Here is a 12,584-nt window from a genome sequence, read left to right as displayed (position 1 = left end):
ACACCTATATATTTATGTACATATACATGTGCTGGTCAAGCGTGGAATGTTCTAATTTTGATTTAGAAGTGCAAGTGGATGGTTGGCGTAGCTTATAACATTAAATTTAATGACATTTTTATGCACTCTCAGTAATCCGGCATTCTCACTAATCCAGCACCTCTATGTGCAAGGCATGGCCGGATTAGCAAGAGTCTACTGTACATACAAAGCTGCAATCAGAATTAAATACGGAACTTGGTGGAGTTGGTTGAGAGCTCAAATTGTGAACATTCTGTACGATATGCTTCCCGTTTTTCACTGAAATAATTATCTCTATTTGCCTGGACTGAATTCTGTAAGAATTTCAATTTTGCCTGTTTCCTTCTTTCTTAGTAATAATCTATGCTCTGCTCAGCTGAAATTTTGATATTATTTGTGATATTTTCCCACATGCTACTAATATCTAATGCCTAAACTTCACCACAAATTCCTAAAGTGGGAAACCTATTTGAAATTTCGACCTGATAATATTGCTTAGTTTTCTCATCTTTTAATTTTGGAATATTGAATCTCCTAATATTTACTTGTTGCTCTACTCGCTTGGCTAATGATAGTCTTTCTCTTAATTCTCCAATTACCAAATTATGGTCAGAATCACAGTCTGCTCCTCTGAAGGATCGAATGTCTATTATACTAGAATGTCTTCGTTTATCTATCAAGATGTGATCTATTTGGTTGTGTCAACCCATCTGGAGAAGTCAAAGAATATTTATGTATATCCTTATGATGGAATGTTGTATTATACACAATTAAATTTTTTGATGTCGCAAAGTTCACTAACCTAACTCCATTATCATTATTAATTAAGTGTAGACTCTCTTTTCCAATAGTCAGTTTAAAAATATCCTTCTGTCCTACTTTAGTGTTGAAATCCTCAATAAAATTGTCATGTGATCAATAGCAACATTATGTCTACTCGTCTACGACTCCCATTGAAAGCGACACAGTGGACTTCATAAACCTCTAGGTTGCTGTTGTTGGTCTTGATGGCAGATGCTATTTTGCTCCTTATCAAATGATGATGCCGTTGTTTCGGAAAAGCACTCCACAGTGACAAAAGCCAAGAATATGAGGTAGGGCTTCGCACTCACTACAATGTCTGCAACGAAAGTTGTCCTGGCTCCATCCATGAAAAGCTCTCACAGATAACAGATCTATGTTCCAAAACTCTCCTGAATTTATGAAGCTAATATATCACCAGAAAAATCGTAAATAAAAGAATTTACACACTGCACAGTATTAAACTGGCTTTTCAAAATTCAGCACCAAATGTGTTACTTAGGATGCAGCATCCTCGATTCATTAAAAAGTTCTGGATTCAAATTGGTGGTCATTTTATAATCGTTGTTAGTAGTCATATCACTATTATTATTATTATTATTATTATTATTATTATTATTATTGTTGTTATTATTATTATTATTATTATTATTATTATTATTATTATTATTATTATTATTATTATTATTATTAAGCGAGTAGAGCAACAAGTTAATATTACTAAATTCAATATTTTGAAATTAAAGGACGAGGAAACTAAGCAAAATTATCAGGTCGAAATTCCGAATAGGTTTGCCACTTTAGAAAGTTCCGACGAAGTTGAGAAAGAATTAGATGTTAAAAGCGTGTGGGAAAATATCAGAGATAGTATCAAAATTGCAGCTGAGCAGAGCATAGGTTATTATGAAACTAAGAAAAAGAAACCGTGGTTTGATGAAGATTGTTGCATGGTAGTAGAAAGAAGGAAACAGGCAAAATTGAAATTCTTACAGGATCCAGTTGAGGAGAAGAGAGATAATTATTTCAATGAAAGACGGGACAAATCGTACACTTAGGAATAAAAAGAGAAGTTACTTGGAGGAAAAACTGAATGAGGTAGAAACAAATAGTATGAATAAAAATATTCCAGATTTATATAAGGGTATAAAGGAATTTAAGAACGGATATCAGCCAAGGGTAAACGTGATCAAGGATGAGAATGGTGACTTGCTTGCAGACTCTCCATCAATCCTAAACAGATGGAAAAACTATTTTGCGCAACTACTAAATGTACATAGGCCAAATAGAAATGATCGGGACGAAATTGAAATACAAACTGCTGAGCCATTTATACCCGAACCCACGCTTTCAGAAGTCGAAATTGCGATAGAAAATCTGAAAAAGTACAAGTCTCCAGGTATCGATCAAATTCCAGCAGAATTAATACAAGAGGGTGGAAGTGCATTATATAGCGAAATTTATAAACTTGTACTTGCTATTTGGGAAAAGGAAATTGTACCAGAACAATGGAAGGAGTCCATAATTGTACCTATTTTTAAAAAGGGGGACAGAACCAACTGTGGTAACTTTCGAGGAATATCACTTTTGTTGACGTCTTACAAAATTTTGTCCAATATCCTTTTGAGAAGATTAACTCCGTATGTAGATGAAATTACTGGGGATCATCAGTGCGGTTTTCGGTGTAATAGATCGACTATTGATCAGATTTTTTGTATTCGACAGATAATGGAGAAAAAATGGGAGTATAAGGGTACAGTACATCAGTTATTCATAGATTTCAAAAAGACATATGACTCGGTTAAGAGGGAAGTATTATATGATATTCTTATTGAATTTGGTATTCCCAAGAAACTAGTTCGATTAATTAAAATGTGTCTCAGTGAAACATACAGCAGAGTCCGTATAGGTCAGTTTCTATCTGATGCATTTCCAATTCACTGCGGGCTAAAGCAGGGAGATGCACTATCACCTTTACTTTTTAACTTCACTTTAGAATATGCCATTAGCAAAGTTCAGGATAATAAGCAGGATTTGGAACTGAACGGGTTACATCAGCTTCTTGTCTATGCGGATTACGTGAATATGTTAGGTGAAAATCCACAAACGATTAGGGAAAACACGGAAATTTTACTTGAAGCAAGTAAAGCGATCGGTTTGGAAGTAAATCCCGAAAAGACAAAGTATATGATTATGTCTAGTGACCAGAATATTGTACGAAATGGAAATATAAAAATTGGAGATTTATCCTTCGAAGAGGTGGAAAAATTCAAATATCTTGGAGCAACAGTAACAAATATAAATGACACTCGGAAGGAAATTAAACGCAGAATAAATATGGGAAATGTGTGTTATTATTCGGTTGAGAAGCTCTTATCATCCAGTCTGCTGTCCAAAAATCTGAAAGTTAGAATTTATAAAACAGTTATATTACCGGTTCTTCTGTATGGTTGTGAAACTTGGACTCTCACTCTGAGAGAGGAACATAGGTTAAGGGTGTTTGAGAATAAGGTGCTTAGGAAAATATTTGGGGCTAAGCGGGATGAAGTTACAGGAGAATGGAGAAAGTTACACAACGCAGAACTGCACGCATTGTATTCTTCACCTGACATAATTAGGAACATTAAATCCAGACGTTTGAGATGAGCAGGGCATGTAGCATGTATGGGCGAATCCAGAAATGCATATAGAGTGTTAGTTGGGAGACCGGAGGGTAAAAGACCTTTAGGGAGGCCGAGACTTAGATGGGAGGATAATATTAAAATGGATTTGAGGGAGGTGGGATATGATGATAGAGACTGGATTAATCTTGCACAGGATAGGGACCGCTGGCGGGCTTATGTGAGGGCGGCAATGAACCTTCGGGTTCCTTAAAAGCCATTTGTAAGTAAGTAAGTAAGTTATTGTTGGTGATGGGATGGTGGTAGTGATGGTGGTCTTGATGTATCGGTAATATACGACTATTATTGTCCAGATCACCTGCTAACACCGAGCAGAGAGAGAGCAATTTTAGATATGGTGTTGCCATGTATCTTGAGAAGAAGTCAACTGAATGACAACACACATGGTTGCAATCTTTTTCTGAATTGTGACTACATTGCATCTTCTGTTTTCTGCTTGTCTTGACATCTGTTGGTGCAAACTTACAAAATATAAACACACTTTAAATATTATTTCCCTTGCCTGTCTATGGGAAACTTGCCTCTTTCTTCTTCAGGAATCCAAGACCACTTTCTATACACTAAAATATTTTCGAAATTGCATAAAACTCTATAAAAACTTGTATAATAACAATAAACAACAAGTATCTCAAGAATTACACATTCGAAACACCTGTTACAGAATGATGCTATTGGTTAAACAGGAAAAAACATTACCCTCACTAACCTCATACCGAGTCCACCATTGTGGGTGAGAGGTTAGCGAGCCTAACTCCGAACCCAGCGGTCCCGGGTTCGATTCCCGGTTGGGACGAGTTGCCTAGGTGAGGTTTTTTCGCGGTTTTTCCCTCACTGCTATGGATGAATATCAGGTAACTTTATCAGGCGAATGGAATCCCACTCATCTTCGCCACATCCTTTTCTTCCCCATCATCCTGTTTCTGGTTTTTCAGATCACTGTACCGGCGGCCTCCCGAAGCTGCTGACTCTCTCGACCAGCTTTCGTGAAATGTAATTAAGTGACGTTGGATGGCTTCTGCAATGGCACCCGAAGCAGATCTACTCAGGGGAGGAGTTTCGCCTCGGACTGACAGGGAGGCCTTGGGGGAATTTGCTGAAGCAGGAATGGTATATGGATTCTGACAGCTGTAGGGACCAGTCGTTAAGGGAGTCATGTAGTTAGGGCGGTGCGTGTAGGGGACCTGTGGCACGCAACTCATTCCATATCGAGGGTTAGCACAATAGATCTCAATAGGTCGCAGTGCTGGGCCATCCATGCCCCCCTCAGTTAAATTCCATTCCATTCCAACTCCACACCGAACTCTATGTTCCTTGTGCATCCATCTCAAAATTGCTTTCTGAGCTGCTTCTTAATCTTGTAGTAGTATTTTGTTCACTAGTGGTGGTAGTAGTGATGAGGTGATGGCAGCTGCAGTGGTATTGGTGGTCATTGTGTCATGATTAGATCAGCACAATATGAAGAAAATTTTTCCGAAAATGAAAAAATGAAATAAATATTTCAATGCTAAAATATTTTCGTTCTTAAACCATTTGGAGCAGGTTTATATCATTATTTACAAAATAAGTCTGTTAGAGATTAATAGTTTTGTCTGCACTTAATATGCTACTAAAAAATAAACTACAATAAAACTGCATACTAATTAAAGAATTTTCAGTATCAAATCCTTAGGTCTACCTGAATGGAAGAAGAACTAGGGGACTCAATTTGTTACAAAGCTACACTGAAGAGAGAGAGAGTAAAAACAAAGTTCTTAGGTTGGCTGAATCAACACTGTCTATAACTTAGTCCAATTCAAGTAACTTTTCTATATTTCTTGGCAAAAGGTTACATCTTCTGCCAGTAAATACAGTCCGCATTTCACGAGAAGATCCGAGCAAGGAATGCGAGTTTTTCCCCCACTCTTGTAACCTGAACCGATCGGCCATTGACCGAGACTTGTTTGTACCAGCCAGCCAATGATATCACTCCCATCCACCTGCTCCTTCAAGAACCCCGAGTCACTGGCTTACTCTCCTCTTACCCCGTAAGGACCATACTCCCCTCGCAGGGATCTTCTCATGAAATTTGGACAGTATTGTTTTGTACAATGAAAAATCGATGAAGTTGAAAAAAGAGAAGAAATTAAATAGACAGCAAAATTGATAGTTGGAACCCATTAAATAACATTAATTTACAAACCTAGGCCTATGTAAAGTAGGCATGGCAATACTGGATTCGGAAGAATGGGCAAAAGTGGAATAGGAACAAACAATAAACAGAGACACATTATACCAGTCAATTAAATGATACATCAAGAAACTATTCTGGGATTCATACGAACAAGAACTGACAGAGAGGATATCTACCAAATCTGGGCACGAAGACATTCTCAACATCCCTGGCAACATTTTGGCGGACTGTTGGACATGATTGCCTGGGCAAGCATCTACACTGGATTGGAATCATCAGTGTCATCAGTAAGAAAACGTGGACAGAAATCACTTGCAAAGATGTGCTATTTTATCTAATGCTATAGAGTGTGACTAATATTGAGAGGCAAAGGGTACTACCATTGGAAATATACATTTTGTTTGGCTTCTCGAAATCATTGACATTACCAGTTCAATGACTCTAAAGGGATATTTGGAGATATCACTTGTTCTTGGGAATCCCAGAATATTGGTGGAATGGGTGGTTTGGGTTTTTTGTGTCTCCTCGGATGTCTGGAAAGCCCAGTTCAGTGTTTTTTTTTCACAGAGAAGGACCCATAGGCAAGCACCACATCCTTAGACTTATTGTGCAACCTCTTTATATCGGGATGGTTTTGAAGTCCTTAGGTCTGCTCTTCAAGCACATGATTTACTGCTTGGTGCCATCTTATTGATTTGGCTATGGCATCCAATTCTGACAAGTCTGCAAACGTCCCTCCACCTTCCTTTAATATGCCACCTCCTCAGATTAATGGCATCTGTTCGCAATTCACTTGCTTGCATTCTACTGGAGCCTTTGACCTGAAGATCACACCACCGTTAGATTCAGTGACTCACCAAGACGCCATCTATCTGAGGGAGCTACACTCCCCAATCTGCTTGTAGTCCATTCTAGAAGCTATGGCTTCCTGGGATTTGTGCAGCTCACCTAGATAGATGACATCTATAGGCAAATATCAAAACCACGTCTGCCACAAACTCCTGATTGACCTGAAACTATTAAGATGATACTGTAAATGAATTGAAGCCAATGAAGGCGAAATGAGTCCGAAGTCCAATGTCGAAAGTTATCCAGCAATTCTGCTTCAAGTGGTTGAGGGAAAATTTCGGAAAAAACCCCAACCAGGATTTGAACCTGGATCCGCTCATTTCATGGTCAGACAAGCTAACTGTTACTCCACAGGACTTGACTCAGTTCAATAGTAATTATGGAAATATTAACTTACTTACTTAGGTACTTACAAATGGCTTTCACAGAACCCACAGGTTCACTGCTACCCTCACATAAGCCTGCCATCGGTCCCTATCCTGAGCAAGATTAAATCAGTCCTTACCATCATATCGTCCACACCTGTGGAGTAACGGTTAGCACGTCTGACCGCGAAACCAGGTGGCCTGGGTTTGATTCCCGGTCGGGGCAAGTTACCTGGCTGAGGTTTTTTCCGGGGTTTTCCCTCAACCCATTACGAGCAAATACTGGGTAACTATCGATGCTGGACCCCGGACTCATTTCACTGGCATTATCACCTTCATCTCATTCAGACCTAAGCTGTTGATAAAGCGTCGTAAAATAACTACTAAAAAAACTCATCATATACCACCTCTCTCAAATCCATTTCAATATTATCCTCCCATCTACGTCTCGGCCTCCCCAAAGGTCTTTTTTCCTCTGGCCTCTCAAGTAACACTCTATATGCATTTTTGGACCCATTCATACTTGTTACATGCCCTGTTCGTCTCAAACATCTGGATTTAATGTTCCTAATTATGTCAGGTGAAGAATACAATGCTTGCAGTTCTGCATTGTGTAACTTTCTCCATTATCCTGTAACTTCATCCCTTTTAGCCCAAATATTTTCCTAAGCACCTTATTCTCAAACACCCTTAGCCTCTGTTCCTCTCTCAAAGTGAGAGTCCAAGTTTCATAACCAAACAGAACAACCGGTAATATAGGCTGTTCTACAAATTCTAACTTTCATGTTTTTTGAGAGCAGACTGGATGACAAAAGCTTCTCAACCAAATAATAACAGGCGTTTCCCATATTTATTCTGCGTTTAATTTCATCCCATGTCATTATATTTGTTACTGTTGCTCCGAGATATTTGAATTTTTCCACCATTTCAAATGATAAATTTCAAATTTGGAAATATTAATGGAGAGAAAAAAATGGTGCAAAATCTATAGAAAAAACTGAGATTTTTGTTACGAGGTTCATCCAGGAAGTTCCAATCATGTCCAGAGATGGCATGACTAGTTGGATAGGAATGCGCATGCATAGTAGTAGAGAGGGGATATGTGGGAATAATGCAGTGTAGTTTCAGTCTTGTGACGGCAGTAGTTATTGCACAGCGCTAGAAGAAAATGGCTGCACTGATATTGTCTCCCACCAACTGCGAGATTCGTGCAGTTATCTGATTTCTGTATGCTCAGAAGCAATTTCTGCACACTTAGAAGTAATCTCCAGAAGAGATCCACTGCCAATTCTGCAACGTGTATGGACCTGACATTATGGTCAAATGATGGTGTAGGCAATTCACTGAATGCCAAACCAATGTGCACGACGAAGACCATAGTGGCTGACCATCTCCAGTGATGCCAGAACTGATGAAAAATGTGCGGCAAACAGTTTTCCAGAACCGGTGCTTCACAATTTCGGAACTCTCTGGCCAATTCCTCAAGATGTCTCGCTCACTGTTGCACGAAATCGTCTCCCAGTGGCTTGGTTTTCATAAAGTGTGTGCAAGATGGGTGCCAAAGCAGCTGATAGATGAACACAAAACGAAACGTCTGGCAGCAGCATTGACATTCCTCCAGTAGTACGCAAAGAAAGGTAATGAGTTTCTCGACAATGTTGTCACTGGGGATGAAACATGGGCGTTGCATGCCACACCAGAAACAAAACAACAATCCATATATTGATGGCACAGTGGTTCACCTATGAGGACCAAATTCAAGTGGACAATCTTTGTCAAAAAATAATCATGTGCACCGTATTCTGGGATCGACGTGGTGTCCTCATGTGCGAGTTTTTATCGTGAGGAGAGACCATTAATGCTGAGTAGTATGGTCAGACATTGCAAAATCTGAAAAGGGCGATCCAGAACAAGAGACGTGGAATGCTGACAAATAAAGAGGCAATACGCTTTTGCACGACAATGTACGATTTCATACAGCCAACGCCACACGGAATCTGTTGCTTCAGTTTGGATGGGAGATCTTCGACCATCCTCCCTACAGCTCCGACCTCACGCCAAGTGAATTTCATCGTTTCCGTCTCATGAAGCACTTTCTGGCAGGAGAACGTTTCCACAACAATGCTGAGGTAAGTACAGACAGCAGTGACTTCATGGCTCCAGACATTGGCGGCAGACTCCTATGACGGGCATACAAACAATGGTGCACCAGTACGATAAATGCCTTAATAACAGTGGTGACTACGTTGAGCAGTAGCTAGTGAATCTCTGTAAATAGTGCAATAAATATTTCTTCCTTATTGATGTTTTGTTTTCTTTATCGGCCATTGGAACTTACTTCCTGGAAGAACCTGTATAATATTAAAAAAATCTTACCAAAACATTATGAAAAATCAACATTTTTTTTGGCGTTAATTGCATTCTACACAATATTGTGAATTGTAAAAATCCTTGTTTCCATACTGGTAGCAGGAATGGTTTAATTAGAACATGAAATTTCATATTTCACATGACATTAATGATTGTTGTGGTAGAGTTTTGGTGGTTTGGTGGTGGTGACATGTTGCTCTATATATGTTGAAGGGAATGGGAAGCAGTAGCGTCTTATTGATCACAAAGAGAGAGGAAGGTATAATGCCAATGAAGCCCTTGGATACCTTCAAAATAAATATCCCAAGTCAGTTGTTTTAATTTCACTAGAGTTATGGAACCTTTGGTTTTGGTTGGAATCAGTGAAGAACTGGCATCTGCCATCTAGAACAGAACACTGAATGACCCTTCCCAACATACATAGGCTACCCCAATAGTGACAAGACTAGTAGGTCTATGTCAATATTGCTCTAGGCTATTATGCAGTAAGCATCAGCCAAGCCATCTTCCCACAACAGAGGTCCAGGACACATACATTAACAAATATAAATATATATATATATATTTTACCTCTTATTGAGATTCTGGCTGATACATCTATTATCAGGCAGTAGCTACATCTCACTTAATGATACGTGTCAGAGGAAAAACAATTATTGCATAACTTACATCTCAAGTATGACTAGTGAACTATGTTACTAAGAGTCAGCGATGTGTGCAGTGGAGGGGGAAAGAAACTGGCCAAACTACCCCATTATCTCCTGGCTTGGTTGCATCATGAGTAATGCCTTATTGGTGTTGGTTAAGAGATTCTAACCAGGCTTCAGACTGCTGACTGAACGTACATATATCTAATAATTAAATTTTCAACGTTTTCTTATGACTGACATTGTCAGTCTCTTTACACTGTAACGGAAAATATGTGTCCTGGACCTCTACTGCGGGAAGATGGCGGCCTGGTCATTGCTTACTACATAATTACCTTGTTTGGATTGTTGTCTTTTATTATTACTTTCCGAATAGTAGGTAAGGGAAAAGGAAAAATTATTCATAGACAGCCTATAGTAAGTAGTCAAAATTAATTATGGAACATGTTCCAGTTGTTCCACACCAGTTTCATTACAATACAATCTAGTCTATGAGATTCTGTTCCAGCATTTTGAGATAAGTTACTGGAACAGATTCGACTGAACCTAAACTAAAATTGTTCGTGGTGATGATGATGATGATGATGATGATAACAACTTAGTCTACAGCAAAACGAATTGTTTATAGCCTAATGGAACAAATCCCAATGTAATTCGGCAATCTTCGCCTTTAGTACAAATAATTATGGTGACTGGCGAACCACTTTGGGATTGTATTACCGTATTGGTACAAGAAACAATGCCAAAGCAGTTCACTGAACGTCATAATTATTTTACTGTAATGGACACTATAATTTTAATGGGGATTAAAATAGTCTAGGCCTAACTTATATTACAACAAAATTTTCCACATTTTTCGCTGAATGCTACAGCAACAGATTAAATTCAATGCATTTTCTATCCAATGCTACTACAGTATTAGCCTATGTACCAGAAATAACTCCTCAAATGTAAGACAATAAGAAGAGACTGAAAAGCACTTCAGTTTAGTGCTAAACCGTTAACTTTTCATGCACTCAGAATTCTCGATAAAAGGTGATAGTATACCTACATATTCTAACAAACTAATTACTGTCACATTAGTAAAAAAATTCGGAGATAATTTCAAGGTAACTTCCAAGGAAGGCTTGCCTCTACCTTCATCACCTAACCTAATCAGAAGGAAAGAAGCTAGAACAAACGAGTGACAAGAATACAGAAGAGATGAGAGTGTGAAGATAGTGACATTTTCCTTAAAATAACCTAATAAATTCATCAAATGTCAGCTGTGCCCTCATATCTGTAGGATACTGTTATAAAGCTCAAGAAAGAAAATTAGATAAAAAAATATATGCTAGGCCTACTCATAGAAAACAACACAGTAAGTGTCAACCCACTCGATAATCATACATATGCAACTCGATACGAATACCTACCCTGGCCTTTTCTCTTTTTGCTTCTAATGCTGCCTTCTTTGCTTCAGCTGCAGCTTTCTTGGCTAACGCAGCAGCTTTCTTTATTTCGGCTGCTGCTTTTTTGGCCTCTAGAGCAGATTTCTTGGCCTCCGGTGTGAGTTTCCTTCTTTTGGGCGTCTTCTCCTTCTTGTTGTAGTTTGAAGGGCGTTTTGTAATTTTAATTGTGCCTGCTTTCCGGCCTCTCCCGGCAGTTGTAATGACGATAGGAGAAGCTGACCTGTCATCATCACTACTGTCAGAGTTACTGGAAGCTACTTCGGGTGGTGGCGGTGGGGGTTCCGGCGACTTTTGTTTCTGTATTCCGTTAGTACCAACATACTTAGCTGCCAGATTATCCCTAATGTTTTGCAACTGATTTTCAAGCACATCGAACTGATCTACCAAATGAAAACACGGTAAACATATCACCATTGACATCTCAGTATCCGGTGGTATCCATTTATCACGAAGAATAGTTTTTAATTTTTCTTTCACAAGAGTTTCACTGTGACTGGTCCGAGAAGTGACCAGAGTCATATCAACATAATTCGCAAGTGAGTCTGTTCCACAAACTAAACAATGATGATTCATATTAGTTGTATGGAAATTCATAGCCTCTTCCATGATTTCAGTAGCACTTTGTATAAATTTTAAGGAACTAATTTTTCCGACAACTTGGCAGGTTAGGTTGAAGCAGCCTTCAAAAGGCCTACTGACGCCACTTAAATATACACAGATTAGAAACTTCAATATCACTTATATCTCTTCCACTGACGTACACTTATAGCTCGCTACGTAAAACTTACTTGTTGAAAACCACAATAAACTTATTGTTGAACTTACTTACGTTATATTTCACTTGTTAACAAAGATATTCCCTCCTTATGTTTTTACCGACGCCCGACAAGCTGCCAGTGTTGACTGTTGATAAAATGTTGCTAAAAATTTCCCCGTCATTTCCCTCCGTGGTTCAAAATCCTCATAATGTAAAATTTTAATAGAATAAATTATTCTTTTAATTCTTTTTCTCCTTATGAACAGATATAATAATAATTAAATATAAACTTAAATGTTCTTATAAAATGAATAACTGTGTTTATAATTTCCAGAATGCCATATATACGATTGCGCCAAATGCAAATAAAGGTAAATGTTACTGTCACTCATTGCACTTTTTTTGGTTTACTGAAATTCCAATAGTAGTTTACTTCTATTGTATATATTCATTCAAAATAATATTTGGAGCACAC

The 12,584-nt window shown here is 38.4% G+C and overlaps 1 protein-coding gene across 1 annotated transcript in view; it reads right to left on the bottom strand.

Annotated features, from left to right (window-relative positions):
* Window positions 1–12,250, bottom strand: part of LOC138694385 (zinc finger and BTB domain-containing protein 17-like) — a 28,134-nt gene extending 15,884 nt beyond the window's left edge. The window contains exon 1 of the mRNA XM_069818074.1: window positions 11,317–12,250. Coding sequence (XP_069674175.1) covers window positions 11,317–11,958 — 642 coding nt within the window. The 5' untranslated portion in view covers window positions 11,959–12,250. The remainder of the gene's footprint in view (window positions 1–11,316) is intronic.
* Between the last annotated feature and the right edge of the window lie 334 nt (window positions 12,251–12,584).

The sequence above is a fragment of the Periplaneta americana genome, chromosome 2 (assembly GCF_040183065.1).
Source record: "Periplaneta americana isolate PAMFEO1 chromosome 2, P.americana_PAMFEO1_priV1, whole genome shotgun sequence".
In the NCBI taxonomy this organism is placed as follows: Eukaryota; Metazoa; Arthropoda; class Insecta; order Blattodea; family Blattidae; genus Periplaneta; species Periplaneta americana.
This window is presented reverse-complemented; position numbering and strand designations above follow the sequence as displayed.